General features: G+C 44.8%; 1 protein-coding gene across 1 annotated transcript; it reads right to left on the bottom strand.

Annotated features, from left to right (window-relative positions):
- Positions 1-6,120: 6,120 nt before the first annotated feature.
- On the bottom strand, positions 6,121-17,447 carry SRSF6 (serine and arginine rich splicing factor 6). The gene is made up of 6 exons (XM_075277572.1): positions 17,329-17,447; positions 11,763-11,911; positions 9,727-9,839; positions 8,370-8,572; positions 7,487-7,777; positions 6,121-7,363 (listed from the first exon to the last, which is right to left on the bottom strand). Exons 1-6 carry the CDS (start codon positions 17,433-17,435, stop codon positions 6,604-6,606), a joined length of 1,623 nt encoding a protein of 540 aa, XP_075133673.1. The 5' UTR covers positions 17,436-17,447; the 3' UTR covers positions 6,121-6,603.
- Positions 17,448-22,911: the final 5,464 nt, after the last annotated feature.

The raw sequence follows: 22,911 nt of genomic DNA, 5'->3' as shown, positions 1-22,911 counted from the left end.
ACTAGCTGCCACATCTATGTGTTCCTCTATCTCCGGTATCAGTTCCTCTTCACTTCTCCTTATTAAGGCTGCAGCCATAACCTGACCTGCGGACAGATTTATCATGAATATTTTATGCCGTATAAAAAAAAGAGTAAAAAGTGTTTCACTGTGATTAAAAACACGACTGGTCAGTGTAGATGACGCGACCCTCAGTCTTAAGAAGCGGGAACAGAAAGCAATTGTGTCAGGAATATCATGATATAGTCACATTATATAGAGAACATATATTTGCCACCCTGTTATAGTGAAAATAAAAATATGGTACCGTGGTATCCAGCCCTCTCCTGGTGACATCATAAGCACGGGGTCACCACGGAGGCCTGTGATTGGACCGCCAGTGGTCACATGGGCTTGATAAGTATCATGGTGTAACCGAGGAGGCAGAGAAAGAACGCCGGATGATTAGGAGCCGGGAAATCAGGGTCTCAAAATCTGACATGAATAAGACCTGTTCCATACTTTGCGGCCCAGAGTGTCGGCCTGTACACGGAGGCGTGTAATTCATGGTCATGTGTATAGGCTCATAGAAATGAAAAACCCGGATAGCACACCAACCAATTCATCCGGCCATCTGCAAGGGTTAAAATTGGCTCTATCAGCAAAATTATGCTGATAGAGCCCCACATATGCGTGAATAGGCCATTCAGGCATTGCTAATGTTATATTATACTACCCCCCCCCCCTTTTAAAATAATACCCTAAAAAAGAATATAATAAGTATACCGTATCGTGCACGCTGGGCGGGCATGCACGGTCCGACGTCATCTTTAGCCACACCTACATCTTCTTCTTGCAGCGATCGGGTCCCGTCTTCCTCGTCTTCTTCCGGCGTCATTGCTTGTAGCCCCGCGCCGGCGCAGTAGCAGGGAAACTGAGTATGCTCAGCTCCCCTGCTACTGCGTGGGATTGAAGACGAGGAAGACGGGACCCAAGGAGTAGCAGGGGAACAGTAGCAGGGGAACTGAGCATGCTCAGTTCCCCTGCTACTGCACCAGCACGGGATTACAAGCAATGACGCCGGAAGAAAAAGACGAGGAAGACAGGACCTGAGGACATCGCTGCAAGAAGAAAGAAGATGTAGGCGTGGCTAAAGATGACGTCGGACCGTGCATGCCCGCCCAGTGTGCACGATAAGGTATGATTATCATATTCTTTTTTTAGGGTATTATTTTAAAGGGGGGGGGGGGTAGTTTAATATAACATCAGCAATGCCTCAATGGCCTTTTTAAAGTCTATTCACACATATGTGGGGCTCTATCAGCATCATTTTGCTGATAGAGCCCCTTTAAGGCTAAGACTATTCTACAATCTGTTTTAAACCAATTTCAGGGTCATACCAAACTTGTTTCACCCAAAATTATTCTTGGACCCAAGCCAACTGTACCCGAAAGGAATCCTGAGCGGTTCAACCATCTCTACTCAACCCATGCCAGAACATGAGTTACAGCCGAAATCTACTTCTAGGGCTATAGGCCAAACCACCGACTCTGACTCCTCCATGGCCATAGTGACACAGACACCATAAAGCTCCTGTAATTCATGACATATCTAGTGACTATGTATAAAGACAAATATGGAACAAACTATACAATATTAATGACTATTTTTAATATCATTTATAATAATGAATCAGTTTATATTGATGGTAAAGTTGGAAACGTTTTTCCACCACCTGAAATGGGGCCAATGTCAAATCCACAGCCCTGGTATAGATCTCACGTCTTGTGCCCTGGACCCCACGATGATCCTGGTAATATTTAGGCACACTTTATTTTAATGCATACATGAAACATGGATGTATCTGCACAATGTGTATACTGTATCTTCTACATCCATATTGAAAATTATTTCCCAACTCCGAAATTAAAATGGTGCCAGTTACCACAGCAACAGATTAGTCTTACAGCATGCATAAATTATCCTCTGCAAGAACAATTAATTCATCGCCGGAGCATATGCATATCAATGTGTCTAGCAGATTATAGCAGAACATACTGGGACACAAACAATCCCCCATAGAGACCCCAGCCATGACATCAGAATAAGAGGACGCTCTGAGATAGGGTTCCGGGAACTCGGTGGAGCCCAAGCTGTGCAGTGTTATAGGACTGACGTCTGGGTATTCAGACTTGTAGTGGAACATGAAAATCCGCACTAATCTTCATTACACAGATGGGAAGGACTAAGGCCTCGTTCACATCTGCATTTGGTAATCTGTTCGGGGAGTCTGCATGGGGACCCCCCGAATGGACTACCAAACGCATTGGCAAGCGGTGTGCAGTGAAAGCACACAGACCCCACAGACTATAATGGAGTCCATCTGCTTTCCACACGAGTCATGAGGACAGGAAAGTAGATTGTGAAGTACATGCAGAAAGCACACGGACCCCATTATAGTGTATGGGGTCCGTGTGCTTTCACTGCACACCGCTTGCCAAAGCGTTTGGTAGTTCGTTCAGGGGTCCTCATGTGGACTTCCCCGAACGGATTACCAATGCTGATGTGAACGAGGCCTAAGAAATGAGCAGTCAAGTAAGAGAGAAGTGAAGACTAACTAGGCCAAGCAAATCCACCGCTAACACTAGAAGCCTTAATGGGAACCAGGATGATTCGGGATACTAAACCACCCACAGGCCCTTCTGTTCCAAACTAGCCCTGTTGTAAAGCTATTCACACCCATATTCTCTATTCGGACCCCAGATTATAATAGGGGGAGACAAAGGGGAGGGTTTAAAAAACACAAACAAAAAAAACTTTTATACTCGCCTTCCCTCCTTGATCAAAAGATCATGATCCTTGGCTTGTCCATCGGTGGTCCAAACACAGATCTCAGAGGTAACCCCAGGCACATGACATCACAGGAGAGCACCAGATACCGCAAGGTTGCCCAAAAGAGGTAATGGAAGGTGAATATGAATGATTTTGTCACCTCTACCTATTAGTATAATGTGGCGGCCATTTTTGTCATTTGTTTGGTTTTGCTAAAAACCAACAATTTGGAATATTCTCTCATAAATAGATATTTTTGCGCTAGGGTTCACAATAATGTTACATCTGTCAGGGGACATGAACCAAGATGGAACAAACCACAAAAACAGCATTTACACATGGGGCCCGGCAGACCTCATTGACTACAATGGTGTCCGTCCTTTTTAAACAGATACCAGCTGAGGTGAGAGGTCCTTGGTGCAAGTGTTTCCTCTGACAACTTTCCACAAACTCTGCAACGGAGCCTCCAACAGAAAATCTGGCACAGACGTCAACGTAGCCTTACACACACAATGATTATTGTATTTATGAGATGGTAACAGACTTTCAAAGTTTTTCAAAAACGTAATTCTATTTTAATTTTTTGCTGTGCCAGATGACTTGATTCTCTGTACCATATTGCAGTACATAGTACATTGATCTACTAGGCTGTTAAATGCAGGGACCTTAGGGAGTGAAACAGCATTGATCACAAGGGGCTAAAGCTGTGCATAACACAGCCAGGACCCGGAAACCACGTACTAGGCACAGTAAGTGAGCCTTCATACGGAGCTTACGCTCGCTCATTCTGAACGTAAACTCATTCAGAGGCAGCGGCGTGAAAAACAGATCCCATTGACTTCAATGGGTGCTGGCATAGGCTTATATCACATTGAAAGCAATAGGTAAAAAAGCCTCCCATTGATTTCATTGGGTAGCGCACGTATGCCATCACCCATTCAAGTCAATGGGATCTGTTTTTTACGCCACTCACGCTGTACGAATTTACGTTCAGAATGAGCGAGCGTAAACTCCAAGTGAAGGCTCCCTGACATGTTAGATATACTCTACAGAACCGGGTGCAAAAGGACTAAGCTGCTCATACACAAACATTTGTCTAAACACGCCAACCTTGTAATGTATGGGGGTGTCCCAGCTCTCCCCAATATTAGAGGAACATCATAGGATGACAGCAACATTAACAGCAATGAGTGATGGGCACAGATGGAGCCCCCTCACCTGTGCCCATCCCCTCTGCCTAGTGTAAAAACGACAGACGCTTTCTTCCATCATATTAGCTTACTTCTCTACAATATGAAAAGAAATCTTGTGTCATCACTTATACATATGGGGGGGGGGCTCAGTCTGCATTCTACATTTAGTGTACCAGGGTAGTCTGAGAAGTTTCCGACCTTCACATGTAGATGGCAACACCCGTCAACCAAAATTGGGAAACGTGTTTGCGCATGCGTTAGAATGTACTCACAAAAATTACATCCATTTTGCACCAGCGGTTTTTCTTTGACAGTCGTCATAGGGAGTCGATGCGAGTGATTTTGTGAAAATGAATAAAATCGAATATCGAGCCGTCATTACTGTAGATATTTGTTTTTGAAAGGCAATACACCTTCGCACTGTCACATTGAAATCTACACTTGTTGGACCCATGCAGATTCCAAGGATAGATCAATGTTAGAAACCGGTTACCCCTTTACTCCTTACATTCCAAAAGCTGTAACTTTCTAATTTTTCTATGTAGTCCTATGAGGGCTCGATTTTTGTGTGACAAGCTGTACTTGAAAATGGCTCCATTTATTATTTTGTAAACCAATTAAGAATTGAGAAAAAACCCCACAGTACTGCCGTTTTCTTAAAGAGGACCTTTCACCATATCCGGGCACAGGCAGTTCTATATACTGCCAGAAAGCTGACAGTGCGCTGAATTCAGTGCACTGTCGGCTTTCCCGATCTGTGCCCGGTGTGAAGAGCTTACGGCCCGGTACCGTAGCTCTTCTATGGTCAGAAGGGCGTTTCTGACCATTAGCCAGAGACGTCCTTCTGCCTCGCGGCGCCAATCGTGCTGTGCTGTGGAGCGGGGAGGAACGCCCCCTCCCTCTGCTCACACAGCTTGTCCATAGACTAGCATTATCAGGAGAGGGCGTTCCTCCCCGCTCCACAGTACAGCGTGATTGGCGCCGCGAGGCAGAAGGACGTCTCTGGCTAATGGTCAGAAACGCCCTTCTGACTGTAAAGCGCTACGGTACCGATAGCGTTTTACACCGGGCACGGATCGGGAAAGCCGACAGTGTGCTGAATTCAGTGCACTGTCAGCTTTCTGGCAGTATATAACAGTGCCTGTGCCCAGATATGGTGAAAGGTCCTCTTTAAGGCTTTTGCGGCTTCCACTCTGCAGTAATAACGCTGTGGTAGCTTTATTCTCCGGGTCAGTATAATCACAGTGATATCAAATATGGTAGATATACTTTTCTTCATGTTATAATAACTTCACAAAAACTCAAGAAAATTTTTTTTTTGACTCCCCATAATCTGAGTCCTGTAACTATATATTTCTGTGTAAGGCGGATTTTTGCAAGACAATATGTAGTTTTTATTGGAATTTATGTTTTGATCACTTTTTATTCCAATCAGCCATTTTGATTTTTTTTCCCATGACCATACCATTTACTTTATGGGACAAAAGTTTTTATATTTTAATAGTTTGGGTGTTGTCAGACCTGGGGATAACCTTATATGTTTATATAAGTTATGTATATGTGATCTAGGAAAAAAAGGTGGATGAGTTAAACTTGTTTATTTTTTTTATATTTTTAAGTTTTTTTTTAGCCCCCTAGGGTGCTTGAACATGTGATCTTTAGATACTACTGTACTGCAGTCTATGGCAGAATTTCTATGCAGGCTTCAGTTGTTAGAACACTATGCCAGGCGCTGAGCGTAATGGGACGTCTCCCACGATCACGCTGCGGCGGCCCGTCCCAATACACAGAAGCAAAGAGAAAGTGATAGTAGCTACTTGGTTGCATTTGACCGCGCCATCTGAGTGGTTTAATGCCTGTGATCAGTCATCTCTGGTCACAGGCAAATCTGCCAGGTCCCTGCTGTATAAAACAGAACAGAACAGACCTGGAAGCGAGTGCTGCCGCTGTCTTTCAGATCAGCCGCCATGTTTTTTCACACGCATCAGGACGTAACTATGTCCTGGTGCGCCTAAGGGTTAATGGATCCCACTTATAGCTCTGATGTAGATGAACACCGTCACAATGAACTGAAAACACAACTTGCACAGCAGAAAAAAATATTTATTTGCTCTGCAAAAATGGACTTACAGAACATCCTAAAAAATGAAAAATTAAAAAACGCCCCACATAGACAGTACAAACTTATTTACAATGTCAGCAGCTAAACTGAAAGGGGATCAACATTGAAACTCCCATCGAGCACTGTAGTTTAATACTTTATACCATCAAGAACAAATTGCAACTTCATCAGGGGTACAACACTGAGCCCATTGTGGTAACCAATGCATTTGCCTACAATATTAACCCACTTTAGGGGGAAAAGACCCCTCTGCATCACTACCTTATCACTGTGTAAAGAAATTTCCATGCAAAAAAAAAAAAAAAAAATTTATTGCCTTTTCATATTTACATAGCTGAAATCTTGTCACTGGAATATGACACAGGAAAAGTGAGGACATGCCTGCACCGAAACATCGAACAAGGTGATTATCTATGGGCATTGTCCTGTGGGGCTCAGTCCTAACACTGGGCATAGAAATCGACATCACAACTAAGACTACTCTGGGGAGCTAGAACGGGACCTGGAACTGGCAGCGGAAGAGGGGCGTGGAGGTGGAGAAACTGACCCTTCTTTGTCAGCAGAAGGTGGGACTGGGGATTTAGACTGGGATCTGGCATCCCCTTTGCCATTTTCCCTTGGGGAGGGGGATCTGGAACGACTGTGGGAAGATCTTTCCAATTTAGTGATTGATCGACTCCTAGAGCGCTCCCTACTGCTTCTTGATCGACTACGAGACCGGTCATGTTCTCCCTTGGACTGACTTCTTGACCTCTCTCTGGATCTTTCTCTGGACCCTTCTCTATTTCCTTTTGACTGACTGCGAGATCTCTCCCGAGACCTTTCCCTGGATCTCTCTCTGGGTTCCTTAGACTGGCTTCTTGATCTCTCATGTGATCTGTCCCTCTTTCCCTTGGATTGACTACGTGATCTTTCTCTGGACTGATCTCTTTTACCCTTAGACTCTCGTTTTCCTTTGGAACGACTACGAGAACGATCCCGTTTGCTCTTGGAACGACTTCTGGATCGGTCACGCTTAGATTTAGAGTGGCTGCTAGACCTTTCGCGTTTTGATTTGGGGCGGCTGCCAGAGCGATCCCGTTTTCCTTTAGAATGGCTACGAGACCTCTTGCGCTTTCCCTTGGACCGGCTGCGGGATCGAGAGCCATGCTCGGACACTGGCTTGCTTTTTGAACGGGACTCTCTCTGCTTTGATGGCGATCGAGAAGCTTCCTTACTTCTAGACCGAGATTTGGATCTAAAAGAATGAAGAGATGAATAAAACAATGTAATGCAGCAAAAAAAAAAAAAAAAAAAAAAAACACCCCACAGATCTGGCAGAATGTCATACTAGGAAGTTATTAATAGGAAATGGTCGTACCTTGACTGACTCTTAGCAGGGGAATGGGAACGGCTCCGTTTTACTGGAGAACGAGAGCGGCTTTCCTTAGCAGGGGAACGGGACTGACTTTTCTTAGCAGGGGAATGAGAGCGACTTCTTTTAGCTGGAGAACGGGAACGACTCTTCTTGGCTGGTGACCGCGACCGGCTTCTTTTAGCAGGAGAACGCGATCGGGTCTTTTTGACAGGGGAACGGGAGCGGCTTCTGGACCTACTATGGCTGCTACGCCTGCTCCTGCTGCGAGATCGCCGCCTGCTCCTGGATCGTGACCTGAGGGAAAACAATACATCACAATTACGGTTACCACGACTGAAAGCAAATTAGGACAAGTGGTTTTTTAATTTTTTTATAATATTAAACACGGCAAAGACTTAAAAACTTCACTTCTCAGCTACCAAATGACGAATGCGATGTTCACATCCACATCTGGGGTTCCGTAGTTCTGGACCACAGTGCAGTAAAAGAATGGACAACGGTGCCCAATATATCCCATTAACAACGGCATCCAGCACCTATGTCCACTGTTTTAAAGCGCTGGACAAAATGGTCGGACTTGCGGCACTTTCATAGATTTTCTTCCATCACTGACGGAGCTACAGAGACTCTGATGTAGATGTAAACCCAGTCTGCCAGGCTCACATGTGGGTAGTATGTCAACCAAAGACCTGAACAGACTTAACTGGATACCCCGCAAAATGGAGGGGCGTCTATACAGTAATCTAGTTAAAAGTCTAACACCCCCTTTAAGCAGAAGGGATTTTGTACACATATGCTCCGATACAGGCTGACTTGACTAATCTGTAGAAATGCTGAACGATATCAATAGCTGTGCAATAAATTAGATTTCATTCCTGACATTTACCTTGACCTGCTGCCGGAATAAGACCGTCTGTGGCGTGTTTTACTTTCCACTAGGCGAATTTTTCTGCCATTTATCTCTGTGCCATCGAGCTTCTCAAGAGCCCTCTTCATATCGGAGTAAGATCGAAACTCTATCACACCCTCGTTGGTACGCTCTTTGTGGGCATCTGCATAGGTAACCTCACCTGCTTGCCTCATGAAATCCTGCAGAGAAAAGGGGGAAAAAAAAAAAAGAAGTTGAGAATAGAAAATAGACAATGTGATCTGCAATATAGGTAAAGAGTTGTCAATGGGAATAAAGAGGTGTATACCCATCTCAGCTGAATAGGACATTAAATAAGATCTTTCACCACCTTCAGCAAGTCCAGCTCAGATTCTGGCACAGTTGAAATTTTTGCTCTAGCCCCCACCATTCCCAAACAATCAATGATATTCGTTTCGTTGACCAATATGCTACTTAGTCTCTCTACTGTCAGGAGGGTGGAGTCAGGCAGGAGTACACAAAGGGTGTGATTCTGAGCTCTAAGGGCTAGTTTACACAGGGGGCGGTGGGGCGCATTTTGGCAGCGGGAGTGACGCAGGGAGCCGGGTCACTCTCAGGTCAAAACCCGCCTGCCACAACCATCGCCCTTTTCCCCCTCCAGAGTCGGCTCAAATAAATGGGCCGACACCGGAGGTTGTTCCCGCCAGGCGGAAGCCACGACTCAGCGAGCTGCGGCTTCCATCTGAACAAAGGGCAGCTTGCTTCTTTTTTCCGCTATCGGCAACATCCCAATAGCAGAAAAACAAACGCTAGTGGTCTCCATAGACCACCATTGTATGGAGGCGGATTTTGAGGCGAAATCCGCTGTCAAAATCTGCCTCCTAGCCCCTGTGTGAACTAGCCCTAACACTGGTTGCCTCTGATTGTAGCTCTGAATTACACCCCCCTGCCTGACACCACCCACCTAAAAGTACAGAGCAGAGCATAAATAGCACATCAGGCATCAAAACTAACTGCACTGCTTGTTACTCAGGAACGGTGGGGACTAGAGAAAAAATTCCAACTGTGCTGGGATCAGTGGATTTATTAAATGGTGTATAGGGCTGGAAATTTTGGAGTAAATAAAAACTGATGTGTGAAGGCTTTTGCAACATTGTCGCACAACCATTTTGAGAACATATTGAGTTCAAGGTGTCTTCACATCTGCATTTGAAAAAAAACAACAAAAGACATGTTCTGTTTTAACCAGTGAAGAGGCAAGCTTTATTTCTCCCCAAATAACCCCTTACTGCACACAGGAGTGAAATATACAACCGTCTGAACGTCAGCGATGTAATCCACATCATAGATGCTGGTAGGGTTAATCTCTACTCACCTTAAGGTCTTGCCAACTGCAACGGCTAGAGAGATTCTCCACAATAAGTCTGAACTCCGTGCGCACAGGCGGACCATACTTATCTCTGCCAGATCTTTGGCTCCTGTAGCCACCTTTACACATAGAAAGACAATGTCAGGCTTGTACCCCAAAGGCACATGTTATTATCTAATGCTGTGTGTTTTCTGGGAGGGCTTTATAGACTAGAGTATGAGATGCTTTACATAAAACCTCCTTTGTAGCCGTGATTCTGGCGAGTGTTTAGCAGCAGGGACATTGAGTTACTCCGCTCTGCTGATCTAATGGCCGTGTGTAAGGAGCGCGCTCCGTCAGCCTCAGCAACATGAAATCTTTACAGGATTTAATGACATTACAAGGTATAACTTCATTGACATGCATTTCTACAAAGTATTTTTTTTTTTTTTTTTTTTTTTTTTTTACAAGAGATGCCAGTCACTTCATTACATTAAGGCAGGAGGTATAAGAGGTGGCACTTGGAAGCACACGCAAGGGGGGAGTCACCTAGTCCAGATTAAAGCCGGTTTTGTCTAACCCTTTTAAATCCTCACCATCACCCTGCGTCTAATGGCAATAGGCTGCTGTCGTCATGGCTTCCGGTAAGGTCAGCCAAAGGGTCATAGGGCAAGGGTCACACAATGTTTGGAAAGGCCAACCAGGAAAGGCAGTCATCTTAAGCCTCAATGGTCTCAGCCCCCACTGGTCTCTTTCAAATTGAAACATCAAGGACGGTTAAAAAGGATTTTGGAATTCAACATGCAAAAAGGTTAAGAATATACAAGTTAAAAAAAACACATTCATAAAACCATATTTTATTTGTCTAATCCCCCACATAATATATAGGCTAATACTAACTTCTGTGATGTCAGGGGTTAAACTTCACCGCGGACACCACAGACGTCAGCTTACACGAGAGGGTCAAGTTATCTGTTACTGCAGAAGTATATGTCAAAAAGTAGAGCGAGGGGTTAACAGTGGTCTCCAGCTGCCGCACAACTACAACTCCCAGCATGCTCTGACACTGCTGGGATATGTGGATGCACAACGGCTTAAGAGTCACAGGATGATGGTAGATTTAGCAGATTACCAAGGGCTTTAGTGAGGGCGACCAACACCTCCGCCCAGCTAATCTGCTGCAGTAACAGATACCTGAAGCAAAGCAATGAAGTAGAGGAAAATCTCCATTCTTGTACAAAATGATCCCAGGAAATGTAAAACAAAGCAACAGCTCAAACCCTGTCTGTCAGAGCAAGCAGCGGCTGCTTACAGGTGACAGACAGGACACAAAAGGTGTAACTAAAGGCTCAGAAAGGTTATTGACATGTCAGAAGTGTTGCTGGATATAGATTTGGGTGCAGAGATTGCTAAAATAGAGGGACGGAGGCGCTCAGACGACTGACAGGTGACAGGCACACTTTCTTACGTGGCTTGGAAGTGAGCCCAACCAAGCTGTCCGGGCACCGCTCAGATGAGGGCTTTTGCCCCTATATTTTAGTAATCAATGGGGGTCTGCGCCGACATATCAGATGTTTCTGAACATTTAGTTACACTGTAATGATTTGACTATCCATTTCTGTACATTTATAATCTTTAATGCTAGAAAGTTCCACATACATTACACCTTCAACATAAATTCACAACACACAAAGCTCAGTTTTTCCTGCACCTCCAACCCCTCCCCCCTCCAGATATGTCACTGTGTTTCACTACTGTGCAACCTTCTGTAGGCCACTGGCTATTATACTGTAACAGCCCATATACATGACACACAGTATGTACTGAGCACAGTATGGTGCAATAGTCTGCAGCCTACTGGATTGGTGCACAGGGCTGCTAAAGGTAATCTAAGCAGCATGGATCCCGAACGGGCCTTTAACAAGCAGGAGCTGTTGCTTTTACAACACATGCTCAAGGCAGATTTCCAGTTAACTCTACGTAGACTTCGTAATATATCATAGGATGTCAGACATTCTCTAGGATTCCCCAAAAAAGCTGCTACCAAAGAATGCAATGCTTACTGCGACTTCCAAAGCTGAATCCATCCCTGTCCCGGCGCGGTCCTCGGGCGTGCTCTACGATCACACGCTCACCACAGAGGTCTTTGCCATTCAGCTCATACACGGCATCGTCTGCATCACGAGAGTCCTCAAATTCTACAAAACCATATCTGAAATGAGAAAAAGGAGCAGAAACTATTAGAAAAGGACGTTAAGATTACAGGAATGCAACTGGGTGGTATCGCCTACATCGGTGGTCTCAGCAGTGGTCAGAGGGGGGGGTCCTCACACATTACTGAGCCATACAACTGCCCAGATAGAAGGCTGGATTCACATCTGTACTGGAGTCTCTGTAGGATATTCTGACTAAAATGGGCAAAGAAAAGTCCTGCAAGGATAAGTATTCTCTGCCAGCTTCAGTATAAATCCGGCAGAAACCTGGCAACCCCCATTATAGCCCATGGAGGTCCCTGAAAGTCTGCTTAGGGTCTAAAGTCTTGATGCAGCCAGCTCTGGGGTGAGACGCACTTACTTCATAAGATAATCCTTTAACCCCTTAGCGACCCTTGACGTAACTGTACGTCATGGGTCGCATGGGGATGTATAGAGCGAGCTCACACGCTGAGCTCGCTCCATACACGGCAGATGCCGGCTGTATAATACAGCCAGGACCTGCCAATAACAGCAGCGGTCTGTGCCCGAGCCGATCGCTGCTGTTAACCCTTTACACACTGCGGTCAAACGTGACCGCAGTGTGTAAACGGCGCCGGCGGCATGGGCGCCGCCATGTTTCCCCGATCGCCGCCCTCCTGAACGTCACATGAGGGCGGTGATCGGTTGCTATGACAGCCGGAAGCCTATTGAAGGCTTCCAGGCTTGTCTCTGCACTAGATCTATTAGACGATGCCAGAGGCCAGAGGCAGCGTCTAATAGAAGTGCTGGGATTCTGCTATTCACTGCAGTACTGTAGTATTGCAGTGAATAGTATGAGCGATCAGACCCCCTAGGTTTCAGGGTACCTAAGGGGTCTGATCATAAATGTAACAGAAGAAAAAAAAAGTTTTTAAAAGTATTAAAAAAATTAAAAAAATATAAAAGTTCAAATCACCCCCCTTTCCCTAGATCAGCTATAAAAGTAATTAAAGAACATTAAACATAAACATATTAGGTATCCCCACGCTCCAAAATGCCCGAACTATTAGAATATTAAAACATTTATCCCGTACTGCGAACGGGGTAGCGGCAAAAAAAATAAAAACCGCCAAAAAGCGTTTTTTTCAACACTTTGCCTCCTATAAAAAAATTTAATAAAAAGTGATCAAACCATCAGATCTTTCCCCAAATGGTATCAATAGAAATGTCATCTTGTCCCGCATAAAAAGACACCACAACCAGCTCCATACATGGAAATATGAAAAAGTTACAGGTGTTAGAACATGATGACACAAATTTTTTTTTCTATTTTGCAAAGTTTATCATTTTTTTTAAAAGAATGAAAACATTTCAAATACTATATAAATTTGGTATCACCGCGTTTGTACTGACACGTAGAACACAGGTAACATGTCATTTGTACCAAACAGTGAACGCTGTAAAAATTAAACCCATAAGAAAATGGCGCAAATGCATTTTTTCTCCAATTGCACCTCATTCTGAATTTTTTTCCAGCTTCCCAGTACATTGCACAGCATATTGAATGGTGCCATTACAAAGTACAATTTGTCCCGCAAACAATAAGCCATCATGTGACTCTGTGAACTGAAAAATGAAAAAGTTATGGCTCTTGAAATGTGAGGAGGGAAAAACGAAAATGCGAAACCAAAAAATGGCCGGGTCCTTAAGGGGTTAATAGTAACACCAGTATAGTATAAAACACACATACAAAGCAGATAAGAAAAGATACTAGGAGTCAAAGAAAGACTTCAGGGTCATGTAGTTCTCTGTGCGGAGCGCTCTACACTGAAGGCTTGTTCACAAGGTGGGCGGATTTTGGCACCAAGAGAGCATCACTCTCGAGTCAAAAACCCATCTGCCGCGACCGTCGCGGTTTCCCCCTCCAAAGTTGGCTCAAATGAATGGGCCGACTCCAGGGGCTGCTGCCGCCAGGTAGAAGCCGTGGAATCCGCCTGAAGAAAGGGCAGCTCGCTAGCAGAAAAAAAGAATCCTGGCGGTCTCCATAGACCACCATTGTATGGAGGCAGATTTTGAAGGGAAACTAGCCCTTAGCCTGGTGGTGATTATACAGGCTGACCGCGGTTGGGAGGAAGGACCATGAAAAGGAGAACGTCCTGAGTTTTTTTTTTAGATGTAACAAACTGTCTTCATGTGGAGAGAAACACTGATGTGAACACAGCCGAAGTGATCAGCCCTGCATGGATCTATAGCATGGATAGGGGAGAACTTGTTTTGGCGGGAAGACCTCTTTGCAGTATAAAAGTATGTTCATACAGTTTTTTGCAGGCGGATTTTGCCGCGGAAGCCGCCTCAAAATTCACTTCCAATGACTTCAATGGGAGCCGCTCACTTTTGTCATTTTCTGCTAGCGACATGACTAGAGATGAGCGAACAGTATACGAAACAGCCGTTTCAAATAGCACGCTCCCATAGAAATGAATGGAAGCGGCACGTAGACTTTGCTGGTGGCCGGCCGCTTAACCCCCGCGTACTGGCTGCGTCCACTCATTTGCATTGGAGCGTGCTATTCGAAGCGGCTGTTTCGAATAGTGTTCGCTCATCTCTAGACATGACCTATCTCAGCTGCTGCGTCCGTAGCTCATGACACGTTCCTGTTTTGGCCCATTCATTTGGGCCTAATTAGGAGCGGTACGTTGCGACAATGCCAGTGCACTGCATCCAGTCGCGGCTAGACGTGCGGACGTTTACAAGCCAAAAGCCATTTTCCACTGTGTGAACATACCCGAAGACTGAAAAATGTAATGTCAAGCTCCAAACTTCCATAATATTAGGCACGCTGGTTATTTCATGGGAGTATTACTACTACAGGGGGAATAGCATTTATGTCAGACTACATGGTGAGAACAGCTGTGTATCACACATACAGCCTACAATAATGGAGTCAGTGTCACACAGCTGCTGCAGCACTTGCTTCTCCCTCCTCACCCCCACCATGGTTATGTATCTTACATGGTAGGAGAGACCTATGACCTCCATTATACAGGCGCCCCTTCCATGAATCTCGCTTCAGTTAAAGAATTTACCTGACCACATCCCGCCCGCTCCCAGAGACTAAGCACCTGACAGACCCCAGCCCAGGGGCTAGAGAAACGCTGGAAGTGCATAGGAATGATGGGGTGGAGGTGATGAGTGCCCCTCTTTAATGCTGAGGCCCATGTTGCAGTTTATTGCAGATTTTGCTGCGGATTTTTGAGCCAAAGTTGAATAGCTTGAGAAGGAATGAGAAATATAAAGGAAGTTCTTCTACTTCTCCCTTCTGTTACATCCATTCCTGGATCTAGCTTTAAAAAAAACAAACAAACTGCAAAATCTGCAGCTTTTCCTAATGTTGGGCTTTAACCTAAAGGGGTATTCTGACCTCACAGGGACATTACATACCATTATGATTGGTGAGGGTCTCTTATATGGTGACCTAGGGCTGGGAGATTATGTCCTAAATCAAGATCAGAAGAAAATGGACCATTTTACATAGATTATACCAGACAAACGATTTTATTATAGTGTTTACAAGTCACATCCCGCAACTGAGACTTCTTCTAGCTCTTTTCTGGGTGAGGGGCTGTGACCTCTTCATCACACATTGCCCCTATTCATGTGATGTCATTGCAGCTTTAGACCATTCCCTTCTATGGGACCAGACTAAACACTGCACGGCCACTATAATACTTGATGGAAACATGGTGCAGCCCATTCAGACTCGGGATCAGCAGGGTTCCCAGGTATCAGACCCCACAGACACCTTACTGATAACCTATGAGATATAGGCAACCCCTTTATGCAGGTATTGTACCTGAATCCTCAGTGGAGCAGGGGGTAAGTGATGCATTGTACCATCACATAACCACTGAACCCAATACTACTGGACACACCACAAGCCAACACGAACTCCTCACTGACAGCTATAGGATAATCCTGTAATAGTCCTACTATAGGGAAATGCAATGTTATAGCAGCACAGATCATACAATGGCAACATATAATCTGGTTGTTACATTTTAGCTTTCCTTGTCTTCCAAGCTACTCACTTAAAGGAACTTTCTGGAGATCAGACTTCTGGAAGTCCACAAACAACGTGAGTATATATACCACATGGAGTCAGCCATAAGCACTATAGGGCAGGTGAATAAAGAGGAGTGCTGTCCTCTGCCATCTCCAGCAGTCAGTGACTAGAGGAGACCTGTACATACATGATAATGAGACACCTATAGATCAGTGGGATGTCAGCCGTGCACCATATAGTGACTGGTGTATAGTGCAGGGATAGGGAACCGTCACCACTCCAGCTGTTGTAAGACTACAACTCCCAGCATGCATACCTGCTCCGCTGTTCTTGGAACTCCCTTGGCAGTGAATGGAGCATGCTGGGAGTTGTAGTTTCACAGCAGCTGGAGAGCTGAGGTTCCCGACCCCTGATCTAGTGGGATAACCTCTAATGTAGTTCACAGGCCCAAGCTTGCTAAGGGCACATTCAGACGGCGCAATCTAGTGCTGATGTTGAAGTAGATTCTGCCTCAGAATCAGCACCAAATTTCAGCCAGACTTTGCCTCCATTCAGTTGCAGAATACACAGCGGGTCAGACCCGGGCCTGGAGGGCCAGAAGAATGGAAAACCCCTCTTGTAAAGCAGGGCCCACAGACACCATTACATAACAGTGCAGGGGGTGGTTTGTTTAAATAAGTTTTCCATCAGTTGACTTCTGCGTGCAGATGTGAACACGACCTTAGGGTGCTCGCACTTTGCTTTGGGTCAGACGCTCCTAAAATGGATTAAGCAATAAAGATCCAAAGTGACCAGGAGGAGATCGGTCAGTGACTATAACCTGGTGCTAGCAGAACTCTCTCCCAGAGACTGACTGCTGCAGGTGTGACCATGACCTAAGGCTACACATTGTATCCGTCTGTCCTCCACAACCTCACACCTGCACAGACTTGTAGGATCCCCGGGAAACAATAGCGGGAATAAGGTCTGGGCCCAGATACTGAGCAGTGCACCCCACAGCCCTGTATATGACGTCACAGAGAGGCAGATATACCATTATGGACAATATACTAAAAACTGCTCCGGCCCTGACACTGGAACAGAGCCTGGATCACACCGGCACCATGTGCCTAACAACATGGCCGGTCCCCAGGCCTATGACGTCACACACAGCGCCCTCTATTGTTCCTGTCCACGTCATGAGCTACCTGCACCCGCCGCTCAGTCTGCACGGTGCCGTAGCATCACCACAGCCATGTCGCGCCTCCATCCCACCCGTGCAACAAGATGGCGGACACGGACTTTGTTCGGTGGTTAAATTACCGTGCAGCACAAGCACAACATCAACACAGGCCCAGAGCCCGGCTGCAGACACAGCGCTCCCCGCCATAACCACACGTCACCCGTCCTTACCCGTTTTTTAAATCCACCTCCAGGAGTTTTCCGTAGCCCCCGAAAAACCTCTGGATGTCTTTCTCCCGAACATGGTAACTGAGTCTCCCGATGTACACACGCGGCATGGCGCTGGTCTAGAAGATGGCGGCCTCAGCTCCGCAGCAGAGTGACGCGACAAAGGCGGGAGGGGAGCTTTATAAAATAGGTGGGCGTGGCGAGAGAAAGAGGCGGGAGACCGCATGCGCGGTGCGGCCGGTAAAGGGAGACTCAAGTCTATTCTCCCGCCAGCAGTGCGCGTGCGCAGCTGGTGAACACGTGGTGGATGTCTGGACGAATGTTCTGGTTACAGTGAGGTGTATATACAGAGTATATATACAGTAGATGATCGATTAGATAGATAGATTAGATAGATAGATAGATTAGATAAATGCAATTCCTTCAATGTCACATCCATTGGGCTCAATTCATACTCCTGATGTACTCAGACCAGTGCGGCAATGCGATAGTGGAGCAGGCTGTACTATTTGGCAGATTATTATTGAGTTTACAGTATCTGGCATCAAAAAGTATTAAACCTCGGACTTCTGACTTTTAACCCCTTCCTGCCGGAGGTATTTTTCAATTTTTGACTCCCCGCCTTCCAAACGCCATAACTTTTTAATTTTTCCAATCACATAGCCATATGAGGTCTAAGGGTATGGTCACATGGTGGAGTTTGCGTTCCGCATGTGAAAATTCTGTGCAACTAGCTGCTATGGGATGCCAGTGCAGTGTACCGGTATCCCATCATGGCATTCTGCAACAGATTAGGCCCAAATTGGGGGGGGGGGGCGGGCTCGGCTGAGTCACTCATGGAATCCGTGGCAAGATAGGACAGAACGCTTCTTTTTTCCGTTACTAGCTGGCAGAAAGAAGAAGCGATAGGCTCCCATTTGTGCGACTTTCTTACAGGCTTCGTTTTTACAGTGTTCACTCTGAAGCCAAAATGACATGTCACCTGTATTCTATGTTTCGGTACAATTCCAGGGATACCAAATGTATATGGTTTTTATTTACATTTTAACCCTTTAAAGGGATTCTACCACTAAAACACATTTTTTTTCTAGTTAACACGTCGGAATAGCCTTTAAAAAGGCTATTCGTCTCCTACCTTTGGAAGTGCTCTCTGCCGCGCCGTTCGTTCAAAATACCAGTTTGTACCGGTACTGCGCATGCGCGAAATTGCGCTCCCAGCCATAGTGCGGGCACCGCAATTTCGCGCATGCGCAGTACGTTCGGCAATCTTCGCCGAACAGAGCGTACTGCGCAGGCGTCCGACAGGATGCTGAAGAAGGAAGGGGAGGATACCAAAGACCATAGAGGCGGCGCTGCGGTCGGTTTTCGAGCTGCAATGGGGACGCCCCCATCGCTGCTCCTGTGATGGGGACGCCCCCATCGCAGCGAGAGAACTAATTAGCATACCGGTACAAACCGGTATTTTGAACGAACGGCGCGGCGGAGAGCACTTCCAAAGGTAGGAGACGAATAGCCTTTTTAAAGGCTATTCTGACGTGTTAACTAGAAAAAAATGTGTTTTAGTGGTAGAATCCCTTTAACAAAAATCTAAAACTTTGCAAAAAAAAAAAAAAATTTTCTTAACAATTTCTCCATATTCTGACGCCTGAAACTTGTTTATATTTCCATATACGGTGATGTATACGGCGTCTTTGTTTGCGAGGCCAGGTGTACTTTTTATGTTATACCGTTTGGGGGAATTTCTATTGCTTTGATCACTTTTTATTCACCATACGGGGAAAATTATTTTTATAAGTTCTAAGACCAGATGTTTTCAGACACAGAGATACTTAAAGGGGTATTCCCATGACGCTTGTTCACTAACCTGCAGGCTGTTGTGCTCTCTTCACTTCCTGCTTTTCTCGGCACATTGGTGGGCAGGGTTTCACTTGCACAGGATTGGTTGTAAATGAATTACCAGAGTGTGAAGTTGATGTAGCAGAGCTGGATTTAAGTCAGTTTGCATTACATACAGAGGTAATACTCCCTACCTCAGCCCTTATCAGCCAAATTCAATTAAACCGACTGATAAGAGCTCAGAAATCCCGGAGCTCTCTCAGAAGCTCCACTACTTAAAAGACACAAACAGCTCAGAGCTGCTCCCAGCCCCTCCCCCCTGAGAGCAGGCAGCTACATCACTTGACAAATGAGCAGATAATCCCAAGGGCTATAGAAACAGAGTGTAAACAATGAAGTGAATAAATTAAGATGGCGACCAAACAAAGCAGTTTTGATAAAGCAATGCATTTAGGAAAAGTCTTAAATCCACATAAACTAGCAGTATAGATAGGATCCTTGTGATGGGACACAGTAATTTCAGTTTCACAGTAATTTTCTACATATACAGTACAGACCAAAAGTTTGGACACACCTTCTCATTCAAAGAGTTTTCTGTATTTTCATGACTATGAAAATTGTAGATTCACACTGAAGGCATCAAAACTATGAATTAACACATGTGGAATTATATACTTAACAAAAAAGTGTGAAACAACTGAAAATCTGTTTTATATTCTCGGTTCTTCAAAGTAGCCACCTTGTGCTTTGATTCCTGCTTTGCACACTCTTGGCATTCTCTTGATGAGCTTCAAGAGGTAGCCACCTGAAATGGTTTTCACTTCACAGGTGTGCCCTGTCAGGTTTAATAAGTGGGATTTCTTGCCTTATAAATGGGGTTGGGATCATCAGTTGTGTTGTGCAGAAGTCAGGTCGATACACAGCGGATAGTCCTACTGAATAGACTGTTAGAATTTGTATTATGGCAAGAAAAAAGCAGCTAAGTAAAGAAAAACGAGTGGCCATCATTACTTTAAGAAATGAAGGTCAGTCAGTCCAAAAAATTGGGGGCATCCCCAATGCTGCGAGAGAACTCTCTCCAGCGCCGACTCCATCTTCTTCAGGAAGCCTCTACGCGTCGTCTTCCGGTCTGGCTTTCAATCTTCTATGCATGCGCAGTAGACTGCACCTAAGCACGCCCATTTTTTTTGTGGCCGTTTACGTGAGCTCTTGTAATAAACAGCCACAAAACAATGGCCGTGCACAGGTTTGTTAGAAAAAAAAGGGATTGTAATGATAGGATGCCTTTAACCTAACTATACGTGTGGCTTACTACCAGCCACACAAACAAACCAGGAGCAATATTGTCTCACCGGACTCAGGGTTACAGGACAGAACCATACACCTCCTTTCACCTCATGGACCTGCACCGCAATACCGGAGCTGCAGCCTTTTCTGGCCCAGTAATGAGCGCAGGATTTACACCTGAACTGAGGCCTACTCCAGATCCACCCTGGACCACGTATATACTCGAGTATAGGCCGAGTTTTCGAGCACAGTTTTTGTGCTGAAAAAGCCCCCCTCAGCTTATACTCGAGTCAAGCAAAAAATAATAATAATAATTTAAAGAAGCTTTAAAAAAAATATAAAATAAATAAAAAGTTGTAAATCCTTCCTTTCCCTAGAATACATACAAAAGTAGAAAATGACTGTGAAACACATACACATTAGGTATCCCTGTGTCTGAAAGTGCCCGGTCTACTGAATATAGGGGATCTGCAGTGCTCCTGGTCCGTCAAGAAAGAGTTAATATTAGCACCGCAGATACCTTATATTCAGCCAGACTGAATTCCAAGTGGGGGAAAAAAACGTCCTCAAGCTCAGGGAAGGGGCAGACAGACAACCAAAACACCCCCTCTCCTTCCCCAGCATCTACTGCACCGAAAAACTCCGACCATTTTAATTTTTGAAATTTTCCAGTAGCTGCTGCATTTCCCCCCTAGGCTTATACTCGAGTCAATAAGTTTCCCCAGTTTTTTGTGGTAAAATTAGGGGGGTCGGCTTATATTTGGGCCGGCTTATACTCGAGTATATATGTCAGAAACCCTAGGCTGATGTATCTGGACTCCAGCACTCTGCCCGCCACCTTCTCACTGTATATATATATATATATATATATATATATATATATATATATATCACTTTTTTTTCTATAATATTTTATTTATGACACCCCCTATGGGTCTTCTTGACCCTTTTAACTTTTAAAACAGCCGGGTGCAGTGAAGAAAATAAAAAAGCATACTCATCTGTTCGCAATGCTCCAGTGTCCTCCCTGGTTTCTTCTAGAGTTCCATTGAAGCCGCTGATTGGCCTCAGCGATTACGTGACCGTGGAGGCCAATGAGTGAAGGGCCTGTAATATCACTACGTGTGACATCACGGGTCCTCTTCCTGAGGCCGCTGATGGGCCTTAGTGGTCACGTGATCACTGAGGCTAATCAGCGGCTTCACTGGAACTCCGGAAGAGACCCGGGAGAAAGCCACCAGAGCAGAAGAACCAGAACGTGTGGGAGGACACTGGAGCAATGGGGACAGGTGAATATGCATTTTTTTTTTCACTGCCACGGCTGCTTTAAAAGTTAAAAGGGTTGCCCATTTTTACCTGGACAACCCCTTTAAGGGTGCGTTCACACATAGTAAAGTGGAGCACAATCTGGCACGTTTACACGTGTCAGCAGATTGCACGCTCAAAAAGATCCCATTGATTTCAATGGGAGTTACGAGCGTATACGCCTCGTTATTTTGCGCCCGTGAATTTGCGGCCGCAAAATCACAGGCGCAAAATAACGCGGCGTATACGCTCGTAACTCCCATTGAAGTCAATGGGATCTTTTTGATAGCTCAAACTCTGACACGCCGTATACGTGCCAGATCACGCTCAATTTTACATCGTGTGAACGCACCCTAAGAACAAAAACCTCAAAATCCATGGTGTTTATCTTACAATGACTCAGAGGATCCAAATCCTGGTAGGTGCTAAAGTGGATTTAGAAGTATAGCTTATCCACCCTATATCTATAATGGCGGTGGTAATTGGTGGCGTGTACTCTCACTATATCTTCCATTAACAATATTATAATATCTAATATTTTTCTGGTGACATCTACATTTGCATTAAAATGAATTTAATATTCTACAATTACCTCCATTAGGGTCTCTGTGGATTTATACGCTACAGACTTTGCCATAAAGAACACATTAGGTGAACATGCGCCGCGCACTACAATTAGTACTGATACATTATGTATTGTAAGACACTTAGTGCTCCTGCCCTTAAGTCCACTGGAGTCACCAAATCCTGGCTCTTGCACTTTGAAAACTGAGAATAAAATTTAGCAATGTATTTATTTTATTATTTTTTTTTATGAGAAAATTAGAAAATTCCCACATGTCAAAAACATAGCGCTGAACTCCAGGGAGCTTCTATCAACAATGAACCTAAAGCTGAACAAAAAAAGTTTGGGAATTTATGTGATGAGTCATAAAGTAAATATAATATCTTCATAGCTCGTCTTGGGAAGTCAGGCCGTTCCTTGTAAGGTTCTGTGATCCACAGAAGAAGAAGAATAAAATTAAAGCATACCTCTAGTTATAGACAACTTTAATAAATGAATAGTACAGGTAAAAAGAAGAAACTTTATAAGATATCTTATTAAGTAAATTTGTTTTCTTCTCCACTTTTTGGGAAGTTATTTTCTCCATATTAGTC

The sequence above is a fragment of the Leptodactylus fuscus genome, chromosome 6 (genome assembly GCF_031893055.1).
Source record: "Leptodactylus fuscus isolate aLepFus1 chromosome 6, aLepFus1.hap2, whole genome shotgun sequence".
Classification (NCBI taxonomy): domain Eukaryota; kingdom Metazoa; phylum Chordata; class Amphibia; order Anura; family Leptodactylidae; genus Leptodactylus; species Leptodactylus fuscus.
The sequence above is the reverse complement of the archived record's forward strand: the minus strand, read 5'-3'. Positions and strand labels throughout refer to the sequence as shown.